The sequence below is a fragment of the Pezoporus occidentalis genome, unplaced genomic scaffold, assembly GCF_034315485.1.
Source record: "Pezoporus occidentalis ecotype Australia unplaced genomic scaffold, CSIRO_AGI_Poc_V1 ctg192, whole genome shotgun sequence".
Lineage (NCBI taxonomy): Eukaryota > Metazoa > Chordata > Aves > Psittaciformes > Psittacidae > Pezoporus > Pezoporus occidentalis.
In genome coordinates, this window is record NW_026913771.1 from 1,430,393 (window position 1) to 1,444,355 (window position 13,963).

General features: G+C 38.4%; 1 protein-coding gene across 1 annotated transcript in view; it reads right to left on the reverse strand.

Annotated features, from left to right (window-relative positions):
- The window catches only part of MED13 (mediator complex subunit 13), a 54,803-nt gene that overhangs the window by 34,874 nt on the left and 5,966 nt on the right, over window positions 1-13,963 (reverse strand). Inside the window, exon 3 of the mRNA XM_062617134.1 lies at window positions 5,777-5,945. Within this exon, the coding sequence (XP_062473118.1) occupies window positions 5,777-5,945 (169 nt within the window). The remainder of the gene's footprint in view (window positions 1-5,776; window positions 5,946-13,963) is intronic.

Below are 13,963 nucleotides of genomic sequence, written 5' to 3' on the forward strand. Positions count from 1 at the left end.
GTAAATTAACCTCATTCTTAATGAGCTTCATCCCAACAGAAACAAGGTTGAAACTCCAGCACGGCATCTTACAAAGAAGCAAAACTGATTTTTTCAGAACGCAACTAGAAGTTTGTGTATACCCATAAAGTCTATTTCTCCAGATACAACAATTATAAGCAATACTACAAAAAGTTTGCTCATGCTCCTGTATTTCAGAATTTAAGTGAGACTAATAAACTAGCACCTTATACTTTAGCATCCTTTAATTACTGAGGATGCAAATCTCAATTATCTGAACTTGAGCTTTCGCAATGAAATATACATGTGCTATAAAGAGTGAGAATCCAAATCATATTTGGAAAACGGATAATAGCTAGACATTACTCTCAAGACAGTGTAACAGCTTTCAATGTACTGCTGTTTTCCATTCCGAGACATTTACAAACATCTTGTTAAGCCAGGGTTGTGGGTTTTTTTTCCCCTCAAAGTTCAAAATTGAAATGTGTTATGGGATTTTCATTTAACAAAGTCTGAAGTACCTCTATGGTTTTTCTGTTATCTTATTGTTCAGTGTACAAAAAGAGCACAGATTTATTGTTGAAACCTAAAAACCAAGGGCCGTATCATTTTTTCAGCTTTCCTAATGAATCAACTACCACTGTAACTTAAGCTAAATATGAGAAAACTGCTTTGTGATGTAAAGTGCTAAATTTGTCTGCTTGTAGTCTCTGTAGCAACCCAATATTCCAAAGAGACAATCATGTGATCAATGCTCTCAGCTCCTGCTGTTTATCCTGCACTGTCCTACTTACAGCAGCTCTCAATTCCAGCTGTCTACAGTAAAAGGAAAAACATCACCTGCTCTCCTGCCAGGACATGATGCCAGAACAGCCTCATTAGAGCTGTTGGAAAAAAATGTTGACATTGTTTGATTTAAAGATTAACATAGAGAGGAAATTTACACTGCAAAAAGAGTTGAACAGACTTAATAGAAAATATTCCAACAGTATCAAGGAAGAGCACTTATTTTCAGCGATTAAGACATTGAATTAAATACATGAACTAAATGTGAAACCTGTGGCTACACGTTGTTCTTGTGTGCTTAACTCCCTCAAGTATGAGGCCATTTTAGAGCTTTAATTCTAAAGCTCAATCTGTTCCCTAATAATAATTCACAGCATCATTCTAGAGGGATCAAGAAGCAAACTACTCTGTTCCTGTGAAAAGAAGACCCAAGGGAAATGGGAAAAACATAGCCAAACAGGGGGAAAAGTCAGAAAGGTGGGCTCAGGACTGGAAGGAGGGCATTCCTTTGTCTTGAGGGCAGTGAAGACCAAACAGACAATAGGTGATCTCATTCATGCTGCTACATTATCAAGACAAACATTTCTGCATGTTTTTGAATGGCCACAGCCATTCAAGACTGCAGATTTGCCAACACACTTGCACCAAACCCAGGGATCAGAGCCAGTTTGGCTAGTTTCACCTCAGAATGAGGGAGGCAGAATAAAAATACATATACTGAGACCTATGACAATCACACCTTTAGAACAAGATAACGACATTTACAAATGCTTATAACAATACCAAATCTATATCTATGAATTTTTTTCAGCAGTCATATTTACTGTTTACATCAGGTAGCTAAAATAGTATTTCCATGAAAATACTAAGACTACAGTGGCTTGGCATTATAAAATCCTGTACCCAGACTAACGTGAAAGAGCATTACCTGTGAAACCCGTGCAGCAAGTTTCATTTTGTAAGCTATGATAAGCTTATCACTTCTAATTTTCCACATGGGTTTTGGTATTTTTTTTTTGTTTTTTTATTATTTGTTTTGTGTGTGTGGCGCTTTATTTTCGGGGGGGGGAGGGGGGGGTGTTTTGTTTTTGTCAGACACAAGTTCTGGTTTGCCACCCACTGCAATTGGTTATATTCTTCCCTATTTACAATGAGAGGGGGGAAAAAAAAAGTCAACCATACCAGTAATACAGTGGCTTTTGGTGTTGTAGATTTTCAGTTGTCTATCAGATCCTCCCACAAACTCAGGATTACTCAATTATTTGCTTACTGGTATTTTGATTGTGTTAAAGTTTAACCAGTTGCACTTCTTACCAAAACTTCAGAGGAAATCCTCCACATAAGCAGTTCATACTTTTGTTTCATTAGGACTGTCAGATTAAATCTTCATCAAGGAGTTGTATCTCAAATAGTGTTTAATCTGACAAGTTTCCTAATCATATTTATTCCAAGCACAGTACTATTTTATTATCCAGTTGGCCAGAGGAAAAGTCACATCCAAAGGCTGTTACTTGAGCAGCCTAACAAGAAAACTAGACAGACAACTGGATGCAGCAGATCCCAATCTCTGTCTCATATATTTATAGGTGGATTTTGGAATAAAGCATACACCACCATATTTCTGAACACAGCAATAACACCACAATAGTTTGGAAAGGAGAAAGAAGAGGATGACATTCCTATTTGGAAAACTCTGTAATTTAATACACAGTCATTTAAACCACATCACTGAGCTTCTGTAATCTACCTTGCTCTAAGTGATTGAAAAGGGTTGTGACAAATATGGAGGCAATGATTTTTTCCTCCCCCCGTTTGGTTACAACTCGGACCATTAGCAAAACTTTCTCGTTTGTCTTTTATTCTGCTGTTGTTCTCCTCCTGACCCCCATCACCCATTCCTGAAAACTGAAAACTGCCTACTTATAAACGGGCAATGACAAAAGCCCACCACAACACACTTTAGGGAGTCAGAGACTCCATTCCTGCCCTATCTATAAACAGAAGTGGGACTGGCATACTTGAAAACCTCAGACAGTTTCCTCAGGCACAGTAATCGTGACTTGTTCTAACAGATCAAATTTCACCAAATACATGACTGTCTCACTTTTCTCAATGCTGGTTTTAGACTGGTGAGAAGCAGGGGGAGGGAGGGAAGAGCAGGTCATGGTTATTACCTTGCAGCCTTGTCAACATCCAGCATGTGACTGCAGAATGCAAACAGATGAGGTTTTTACTCTTTCCATGGCAAAATTGTTAAGATACATTAGAATAATACAGTACTAATAATATGAGGTTAGTTTAGTAAGTTTGGTTTAGGAGTCACATCATTAAACATAATTAAACAGCAGACATTTAAAATAATCTAATTCTTAGTTTCTTGGTCATCTATTCACGTCACAGTGGCAACAGTTTATGAAAATTGAGGACTGTGGTCCCTTTAAAATTAAAATGTATGCAATGCAATGATGAAATGGATTTTTTTGGATTTTGATTGGTTGGTTCGGGGTTTTATTTATTAATTTAATATAACCTTATGAAAGGAGGAAGAACAACACAGCAGCAGACAGGAAGCCACGGCTGCCTGAAGATCTTTCCTCATGGCCAAACACCTATTAGAAACCATAGCCTTACATCCACAGCCTGTTGCACTACTATGTGGAGACAAAAAATGCAACTCTACTAATTCCTATTGTTGCGGGAACAGATAACACAAAATCTCACATTCTGGAACCACATGCTTTCAAACAGAACTCGGAAAAATCCAGATGGGATCAGCTTCAAATGAAAGAAATAGCTCTGTTCACACATCCTTCAAAGAGAAGCACTGGGGAAAAGGAGGACTAAAGTCCTGCACATAGCTCAACCACAGCTCCAGAAAGCACCTACGGAGACGTTACCTCCACCACCAAGAGCACCAACTACTCAGTTACTAATCAAAGTCCTTGAAATTAAAGATTACCAGCAAGAACAACCAACCTTATAAAAACCTGTAGTTACAATACACAGAGAACCAGTCTATACAGCAGCTGGCCAAACCCCAGAGCATGTAGTAGTATAAACTATGCTCTGAAGCAGTCCGGTAACAGACTTTGTATCCCCAGAATACTAACTGCCTTTTAGTTATACAGGCACATGAATTCTATCTCAGGGTTTCCAAATGTTAATGCAAAGAACATTCCCAAAGAAAGCAAAGCATATGTAATACTATCGGATGGAAGCAGGCACTAAAGAGAACAGTAACAAGGCCTGAGATGAAGCAAAACACACTTTCTAGCCACAGAGGTGGTATCCCAAAACACCTATTTGAATCATTTGGGTTTCTCCCACAAGAAGTTGCTGGGAACAGCAGAGGCCTGAACCAATACCTCTGAAGAGTCCAACTTTACAGAGAGTGTAGATTATCCAAATTCTAGATATTCCTAGAAGGGATGAGCCAAATCTGCCACAAGTATGCACATCTGTCAGCCATTCCCTTCACTTTGTTTCATAAAAGCCAATACTCAAGAATATCATGTGGAACTGAGCTATCAAGATTTCTCTGCCATGAAATTGTCTTACACAGATCTGTCTCATCTTCCTATGTATTTTTCCAAGAGTTCTGGACTACTTATGATGAAGTTGTGGTGGAGGTAAAGCACACAATTTCTTCAGTTATTTTCATCAAGCATGCTGACCTTCTGAAAGAATCAAGAGGCTCCAGATTAAACAAACACTGCTATTTTATTTTAAAAGCTTTCATCAGCTTTGCCGGTTGCTGTAGAGCACTTTATAGAATTACTGTAAGAGATGCCATGACATAACTAATGCTAGTTTCAAAAGGCAATTTGGAAAACCAGTTCCTCAAATGAGGAAAACCCAGACTGTGCCAAGACAATATTGGCCTAAATAGTTAGAAGTAAACTCTTTACTATTGATTTACAGCAACAACACACAGAAGAAATGGATGGACAAGGACACCCCAGAGAGGAAACATTTGCCCTGATCAGTGGGGAGAAAGAGATGCCTAGAACTAAAGGACAAGTTTATACGTAAATTAAAAGCAGGAGTTCACAAGTACTAATAGAAACACACACAAACATGTGCTTCTGCTTCTTTTGCTCCAAAACCACTCTAATTTTCTTTCAAGTTTAAATTTATTGCAGAAGATACCAACAATGGCCAACTCCACACCCAGAAAGCAAAGCCACTGATCTCAAAATTTCCTGCATGCAAGATTTAACACATACATAGACACACACACAAAAAAATACATACACACAAAAACCCCCCATCATCTAAGCTTTAAATTACTTTGTATTTTAAAAGCTGATTTGGGAACAGCGATTAAACTTGTTCCAGCTAACCTAGTTTTTATTCATTTCATTATTTATTGCTAGGCAACATAGACCGTGTCAAACCACGTTAGAACCATGAGAAGAAGTCCTTCCAATTTAAATCAAAAATTCTCTTCTCATCCTCCTCCCCCTCAATGTGGAGGCCACATGTGTTCTTTTAACGCCAGCTTTTCCAGACACAACCTTCTTTCTGACCAGGAGCCGATATTTCAAACTCCTCTCAACATCTCCCATAAGATGCAACTTACCCAAGGCATCGTGTGGTGCCTGTAAATAGCTTTTTATACCCCACTTGCTCAAAGAGTGAGTCTTTCTTAGTATTTACAGTGAGAATTAGTCCCAGTCACTACAGTGGCAAGTCCAGAACGGGTATCCTTTTCTTCCTTTCTAGAAGACTCTAGGTTTTTTTCCAATATCCCTATTACCCATGGTCTGTATATGAGTACCACAAAAGACTGCCTGCTACCTTTAGTATTATTTCCTTCATTCATAAGGAAGTTTTGAAGACCTCCAGAAAGGCAGAAAACCAAGGAAAAGCAGAGATCCAGATCCCCAAATAAACTATAAACAGAGCACTCTTCATTAAATATTTCTTCTAGCGTGAAGCTTAAATAAACCCTACAACTTCTTTAGTACAGCAACATAAAACATCCTACCTTTTGTTTATAGGTTTTTCATCTTTCTCATAAGGCTTCACAAACCACTTCCCAATGCGTACGAAATTCCTGTTCATCAGACACCTCTCCAACAGGTTGTGAACGGCTTTGAAAAGCAGAGTGCGACATTCATAAGAAAGTCCATTCTCCCAAACACCATCTTCCTCTTCTACAAGGCAAAGGGGAAAAATAAGTTAGCGTTGAATTCCATCCTGTTATTTCATGCACACATCACAATATCCTTTTCTCTCCCACAAGGCTTTAAGACATTCACAGCATAACATGCAACCAAAAAAAGACTGTAACATTCAGATAATAACTACTCACTTCATAACAGTATAACTGCTAAAAGTAATAAGCTATAAAAATAACTCATCTCCTACAAGAAAAAAGATACAAACAGCAATTTGTCCAGAAAAGGAACAACCAGCAGCAGTACACTATATATTTCAGCCTGCAAGATCACTGTATACTGACCTGCCTGCACAGTGGCGCACATTTTGGGTAGTCTGAATTGCTTATCCTGAAGAGTTAGCTGACAATTATGCTTAAAAATTAACTGCCCAAACTTTTAATATATATTCACTGTCTTCAGCTACCACTGACTGAAGAAAGCTGGGCACAAATATTGATCAACTGACCTTCAATGTTCAACAATTTGCTAGAGGGGAAACAAAAAAAATACCCAGATTCAGAAAACTGGTAAGAACATCCTGAAGAGGACTCTCACAACTGCAATTCTTCTTTTGTATTCAAAATAAAAGAGATATTGAAGCAGGCTAGTCCTGCTTTCTGATCTATACATGGAGAAAAACAACAAGCAGAAAGACAAACCCCAGCTCATACTGACAGGATTCTGAAGTTGAACACAGAGATCTTATGTGGCCCACAAATCAGACCCAACTTACACAAGGCAACGTGATTTGCCAAATTGGAAAGCAAGATTCATTACAAGAAGCTGTAATCTCTTTAACCACTCTGGCTCATAATCAGTGTTTGAACACAGTTTATGGGCCCTAATAGTATACACAGTGGTCCAAAGAACTACAATGGCATCACAATTACATTACACAAGTAAAATGAGGGACATTTGGAAGTTCCTGTAGTATCTCTCAGTTTATATGTGACATCATTCATCATTCCCAGCAACACACTAATATGGAGGATAACATAGGCAAATTCAAGTTCTTATCCTTAGATTACTGGCAATCAGGTCTTAACTGTCTGCCTACAATTCTCTGTATATCATCTTTCACATAAATCCATAAGGATCTGCTATGGGTCTCCTTGGACTAACCTAGCATAGTTATTCTTATAATGCCACTTCTTTTATGCTCCAGGTAACAGCAGAGACTAGAAGACTGTCTGACATAGATAAGGAGACATATTTTTACTCCAGTCTCTGGACAGTCGTGGAATAATTTAGGTTGAAAGGGACCCGTGGAAGTCACCTGCTCCAGCCCCCACTCAGAGTTCAAAGTTGCTCCCATCCCACATTCACTGCCCCTCATGCCTTCTCCGTGCACCTTCAAGATTCAAGGCTTCGGTTCACGTTTAGTTCCATAAAACAGGTCTTACAATGGCGACCTGTCCATTTACCTCTCTCCTTCACTGAGGATTTTGGTTGAAGTAGCTTTCCACTGGCTTGCTCAATGACCAGAAAACCTCAGTAATACAGACAAGCCCTTGCATTTTAAATCCCCGTTTGAAATAAGCCCCTTCACCTTTATCTGGGAGCCACCTACAAGCTTAAAAGGTTGCAAGAGTATTAACTAAAGTCTCAATATCCTTAAATTAGAGAGCATGTAGAAAACCTAACAAACACCTAAGAGTTTTGTTTAGGAAAAAAACTTATGGATTATTACAATGAACAATATTAAGACAAAGATGACAGAGAAAGGTATTTCTAGATGCTACTGCAACAAGAACATGGTGGCCATATCCATGTACTGCTAGATTCCGCACAAATACATTTCCACTCAAGATCAGCACTGCGAGTTAAAGACACAATGAGAGTAAACAGACCTGCCACATAATTTACAAATGAGGTGTGCATCATTACAGATGAATCATTACATGAAATAATCTTCTGGTAAAGACAAGGAAAAGCAAGAAATAGCATTTCCTGAACAGCAGACTTCACCAGGAGTTTCCCACTCAACTACCCTATCGCAGTTTCGGAAGTTCAGCTGAAACCTGGGTTTAAAAGGCATGAAGCTACAAGATTAATACAGTAACTCACTAAAGAAACATCATACAAGAAGCTTGTAACAAAAAAGCAACAAAGGTCCAAAGTCAAAGGGTATAAAATGTTTGAGCCAAGAGGACACAGTTCTCCCCAGCTCAGGGATTCCTAGCAGTACACAGCTGAGCAGCCCTGTCCCAGCGCCACTTCTGTCGGCACACGCTGCTCAACTGGTGGCAAACAAGCAGCTCAACAGAGCAAACATTAACTACAAAGCTTAATGATATTGGACTTTAACTGCACAATAAACTCCACACCATCTCAAAGGTTAAATAGTTGGTTTCTATATGGCACTTGTCATTTAAAAAAAACCTCAGCCTGAGAACATCCCCAGCATCCATTACCCACTGTAATAAGAAACAGAGCTATTTCCAGCCTTTATGCCCAATTTTGTTTTGACATACTAGTGTATCAAATAGAAGAAAGATGCTGAAATAGCAAAGATACTAAAGCATGATTCAAACCTTCTATTTTGATGGTCATACTGTGGACACAAAGGTAAGGTTTCAATTTTCTGAAGACACCACAAAGTGCCAGGTATTTCATTTAGCATTTACAGCTGTGCTGACAACCAAATTATGAGCAAAAGTTTACATGCAAGAACTTGCCACAAGTTGGTAATTCTTAAGAGCTGTCCTAGCTTAGTTACTGATGAAACACATAGCTCTTAGATGAGCATATTATGTGGGGAAAACACGAGGCATTAGATGGAAATTACAATGAAACCCCTAGTATTTAAGAAGACAGCACGATGTAAGCCTGCCTAGTGATCAGGAAGAACGTCTGGTCCCCAAAATAAGACCACCTGTTCAAGCTGCAGTACATCTTGCTATAGAAAGGGAAGGTTAAATGAAATGACAGTTAAAGATATCCTCATTTCAAAACATTATTCAAATTCATGCAAAAAAAAATAGCAGTGAGAGTTCTGTGTCTTTTTGAAGTCTATTTAGTCATTCTCCCCTCCCCCTTTTTTTAGTGTGGTGGATGGAAAGAGAAATATGACATCTGCTCACATCTCCCAACTATTGTTTTCCACAATTCACACTGTTGTTTATCAACACAAGAAAAATCCTCCTACTTAATAGAATTGTACAAAGTAAACCATTTCTAAAGAAGAGGAAGATGCGCTTTTGCCTTCTAATCTTTCTTAAACACAGTAACTTGAAACATTCAATCTGGTAGTGATAACAAACCAAAATAAGCTGCCGACTCATTTTAAGAAGGTGTTAAGCCACAATTTCTCTTTACACCAGCGGTATCCACAAAAGTGCTTTGGCGACCTGAAGGTTACAAATACTGTATTTTCAATCATTTGCCTTAACTGTCCAAACCCCTCAGCTCCTCTGCAATATACTTTTATGACAACCATTTAAAAAGTTATTCACATGTCATCTCACACTAAGGAATTTAGTTCTCCCTCTCTTTACACCACTTATCAGGCACAGAGTTTTCCTTAAACAAAGCTTAAAAATTCTCAGGAAGTGAAGAATTAATGGAAACAATGGCCAGGAAAAAGCAATTTTCATACACAACAAACTTTCTCAGACAACACCTCCTTGATGTTACCACCATTCAGTTTTAATGACAGGGTTGTGGGAGGCTATTTGCTTTCAGTACTTTTATGTTCTACTTTACATTCTTCACACAGTTTACCTGAAACATTGAAGTTCGTTTTTACTGATTATGTCCTCCTGTCTGTCTGGTGCTCTTGGGCAAGTGTTTGGTGAGGCAGTTCAGAAGCATGCTCAGAGTACAAAAGCCTTGCAATTTTTAATGAAAAAACAGTATCTTTAAAACTTTTCCATTTAATTAAAGTCAGATGTTCTAAATCATATTTGTTGCCAGATATGGTAACAGATCCTTAGCCAAATGTATTAATCAAGGATTGCCAACAAACAAACAGACCTCTGCTGAATGCATGGGCTTTTTTTCAAGAAAGCCAATTTTAAATTTCTTAATCTATAATGCAACAGATAAATACAGCGTTATCAAAAATGCTATTTTCAAGAAGACTTTTAAAGAAGTGGATTTTCCCCCTTTCTCCTTTTAACATAGCTGGCCACATCAGCAAAACACCAGTAAGCATCAATTCTTGAAAAGGCTGAATATGTTTACCATACCATTAAAAGTATCTTCCTAATGCTCAATGAACCTCTAAAATAAACTATGCACAGGAACAGATCACAGTCAAACCTCCTATTTGGACGACAATTCCTCTCCTCCTCCCCCAGTTGCTTCCATTACACAGAGGAAAAATCCATTCCTTAGTATCATGACTGAGACGGGTCTTTTGTAAGTATTACTTACCATCATAGGTTTCCTTTCTGTCATCATTTGACACCATGCCAGTTATAGAAATAGACTGATGCAAAACTGATTTATACAATCAAACTTCCTATATAAGCTTCAGATTACAGGGGAAGTATAATGAACAAAGTAGCATGAAAGTGCTGCTGTATACAATATTGTAACAGCCTGACAGAAACACTCCAAGTAGTTACCTATTTTTAACAGATTTCAAAATTCAAATAATTAAGATTAAATAAAATTGCTCAATGCCGGAATTACCCAGTTAAGCTCCTGAAAAATAATTGAGGGCCTATATCCCTTATGAAATAAGTGAGAAGCATCAGATTTTGCAAGGAAAAAAAAAGAAGAAAAAAACGGGGGGACTGAATACAATTCAAAAATACCAAGTTAAGAACCCAAGTAAGACAAGTTCAGTTTGTTTCTAGTACAGCTGTAGCCGTTACCTACATTCATTGAAAAGAGCCTTGATCTAAGACTCCAGATATCCAAATTAGTTGGAAAATTTCATCAACTGAGAAGGAAGCCAAAAGAGGAGCTACTGTTCAAAACACCATACCCAAAATACTCAGCACTCAATACTATAAATTAGCTTTTGCAGTGCCAGCCCTTTACCAGCATCACATATATAGGTTTTCTCTACCCAGCAGAATATTTTTCTAAATATTGAAAATTTCAATGTGTAGGCTTTTTTGCAAGTGTGTGGCCAGGCCTGTTTACATGGGTAAGAGGGTAACAGCCTTCCTTCGCTATTTCTTGCATGTAAGTTTGGCTGGGCTGGGCTGCATAGCCACAAGAAAAGAAAAGCTGAAAAATTTTCTAGCTAGATGTGCATAGGAAATTACTCAAAAGACAGTGGGGAGGAGGATATTGGAACATGTATGTCACTTACATTGCCCTTTCACTTACGTTTCACATATATTTCACTTGCCCTTAGCATCAGCTGTCAAGTGACAACAGCCATTGCTCTTATTTATACAAATATATTATGCATGTGACATTGTAGATACAACCAACGTAATATGATGCAAAATCCTCATTTACTGTGACAAAGTATTGTGTATTATGACAAAGTAATGTGACAAACTGATACCTTACTCCACAGATACTTCACATACATGTTGGTTAGGAAAAAGGAAAGAAACCTCACCTTTGAGCTGGTACTCACACCAGGTGACACAAATTTTACAAACACTGCTTCAGTCATTTTTGCATAATGTTTATCAGCAGCTGCGCTTAAATAGCCACATCTCTAACATGGAAGACTAAAGAAATGCTAAAGAATCACTGCACCGTGAAGCAAGGAACATTCATAACCCTTCTTAGTACATATGCTGGAACATACGCACCCATGGCAAGACAGGTTGACATAAACACACCTCATGATATTAGGTGCAAAATTTTTAAGCAAGCATCCTGTGGTGATGGTGGGTTTTGGTGGTTTTGGTGGGTGTTTTGTTTGTTTGTTTTGGTAGGAGTTAAATGGTCTCACAAAGCCAATGTTATTTAAAAACAAAGGCAAGCAGCTGGCTGAACTATTTTCAAAGCTCCTTTTGCCAACTACTTGCAACTGGCAGGTTTTTTCTGCAGAACCCTGGGTATGATACTGGCTCATACTCTGGTTTCCATTATATTAAAAGTAATGAGACACTCAGTGCTGCCATCAGCACAAACCACCCAATTCACAGGTTTGCTTGGAGACGGGGGTTTGATCTATACTGCACACATACCAATAATTACCCAACAGAGAAGTCTCTGCTGGTTTTACCATACAGTACCCACAGACAAGCATCAGTATACAGATCTTTCTCCTTCTTTCAAGCTCTCCTACCTGCCCAGCAAAGACCTAAGGTTAGCCTTATTTTTATACATTTATTCCTGGTAGAAGCACGAGGAAGACTGGCAAACAAAAACTTCCTTGTATGACAGGTACAAGGAAAACTCTAACTTTTTAAAGTAAATTAACAAGATTTAATATGCACCAGAATGAAGAAGGCACATCTTGTAGCTCATCATTTAAAAGATGCAATTTGAAGGTCAAAAGCATACAGAAGCATTTCCCTATCCAAGCATTAATCAAATTGTAACCATTTCCTTGGGACTACGTCTTGTACATAATTCATCATGTTCTCAGGTCTGAAATCATCATCTGCCAATGTAAAAAACAAAATCCAAGTGTACAGGTAAGCACTTTCAAGCAAGAAGCTATCTAATAAAATAACTGCTGATCAGGACAGTGAGAGATCACTGCCTTCTGAAATCTGAAGAGATGTCCTACTTTAAGGTTTGAGTTGCAGGACTTACTATAATCAAGCCTCACTGTTACAATAAAAACATAATCTTTGAGGTTGTCAGGGGATAGAATAACATTTCACTAACTTCTGTCTGCCTCTAGCTATGTTGGGGTACAAATAGACTTATGTGGTTTTTGGTATTACACACAGCAAGGAGCTTCCCAGGGAAGGAAAAAAAAAAAATGATTGAGTGAAGTCAATATTACTGATCAATCAGCATCTCTGAACAAGTCTCCTTTTGACATGCCCCCAGGCAACAACAATCCCCGACCATCAACAAGACAGCTACCCAAGGCTTGATACAAGAACTCAGATATAGCCAGTAGCAGGCAAATAAACATATCTCCAGGGCAAAGAACTAACTTCTAGAATGTACAGGCTGAAGAGACAGACACATGATTTTTTTCTCTTTTAATCTGGTATGCAGAGATGTACACCCACAAAACTGTATGCTCCCTTCTGAAGTGATGTTGGGACAAAAAAATTCTTGAAGGCTGCCATACTTCAAATCCCAGAGGGCTGATAACCAAGATGTGTTCCAGACACTGAACGTCCATTGTTCACTGAAACTACGTATCACCAAAAGAGTCAAAAACTGTCAAAATACTGACCTCTCCTTAACAGGCACAGATTCATACCAAACAAAGCCAGAACCAAAAGTTATTAACATGGCTCTGGCATATTTCTAACTACAGCTTCACCTACCTAGTAGAAAAGTTCTAAATGAGGCAGCACCTTAACCTTCAGCAGCAAACAATGTCCAATCAATTCCGCAGGTAACAAGCTTCTCGTAAGAAGTGATTTATCTTTCCCATTTAAAACGTAACAGGCAATCATTGGGAGAACAGGGCAATGTGAATTAGGAGGAGAAATTGTCCACCAATGAAAAAAATCCATTAGGTCTGTGACAAAGGTCAGATAACATTGTTTGGGTTCAGCCATAATTCTTCCTTATATGAGGTTCACATTAAGATTTTGTGTAAAGGAAAAAAGCGCAGGAGCAGGCATTCTTCAGCCATCTCCTCCACAATCTAGCTGATTAATATCAACTTTATAATACAGCCAAGAAAACTAACACACTCAAAAAGATTATAATGTCTCCTTTTAATTAAAAGGAGACAAAAACATGCCTGCAAAAACCAAGATGTCAGATACACCGAACATAGACAATAGGTAACAGTCTCCTGAGTGATAAGCATTGACGTAGAAAAACATCTAACAGCAAGACATGTGGAACAGCTCTACTGAAGCGCACACGCTCACAGGTGACCTGAACAAAGAAAACACACAAAACAATTGCAAAGACACAGCTGGGAGACTCTAATCCTCCACTATCTCTCC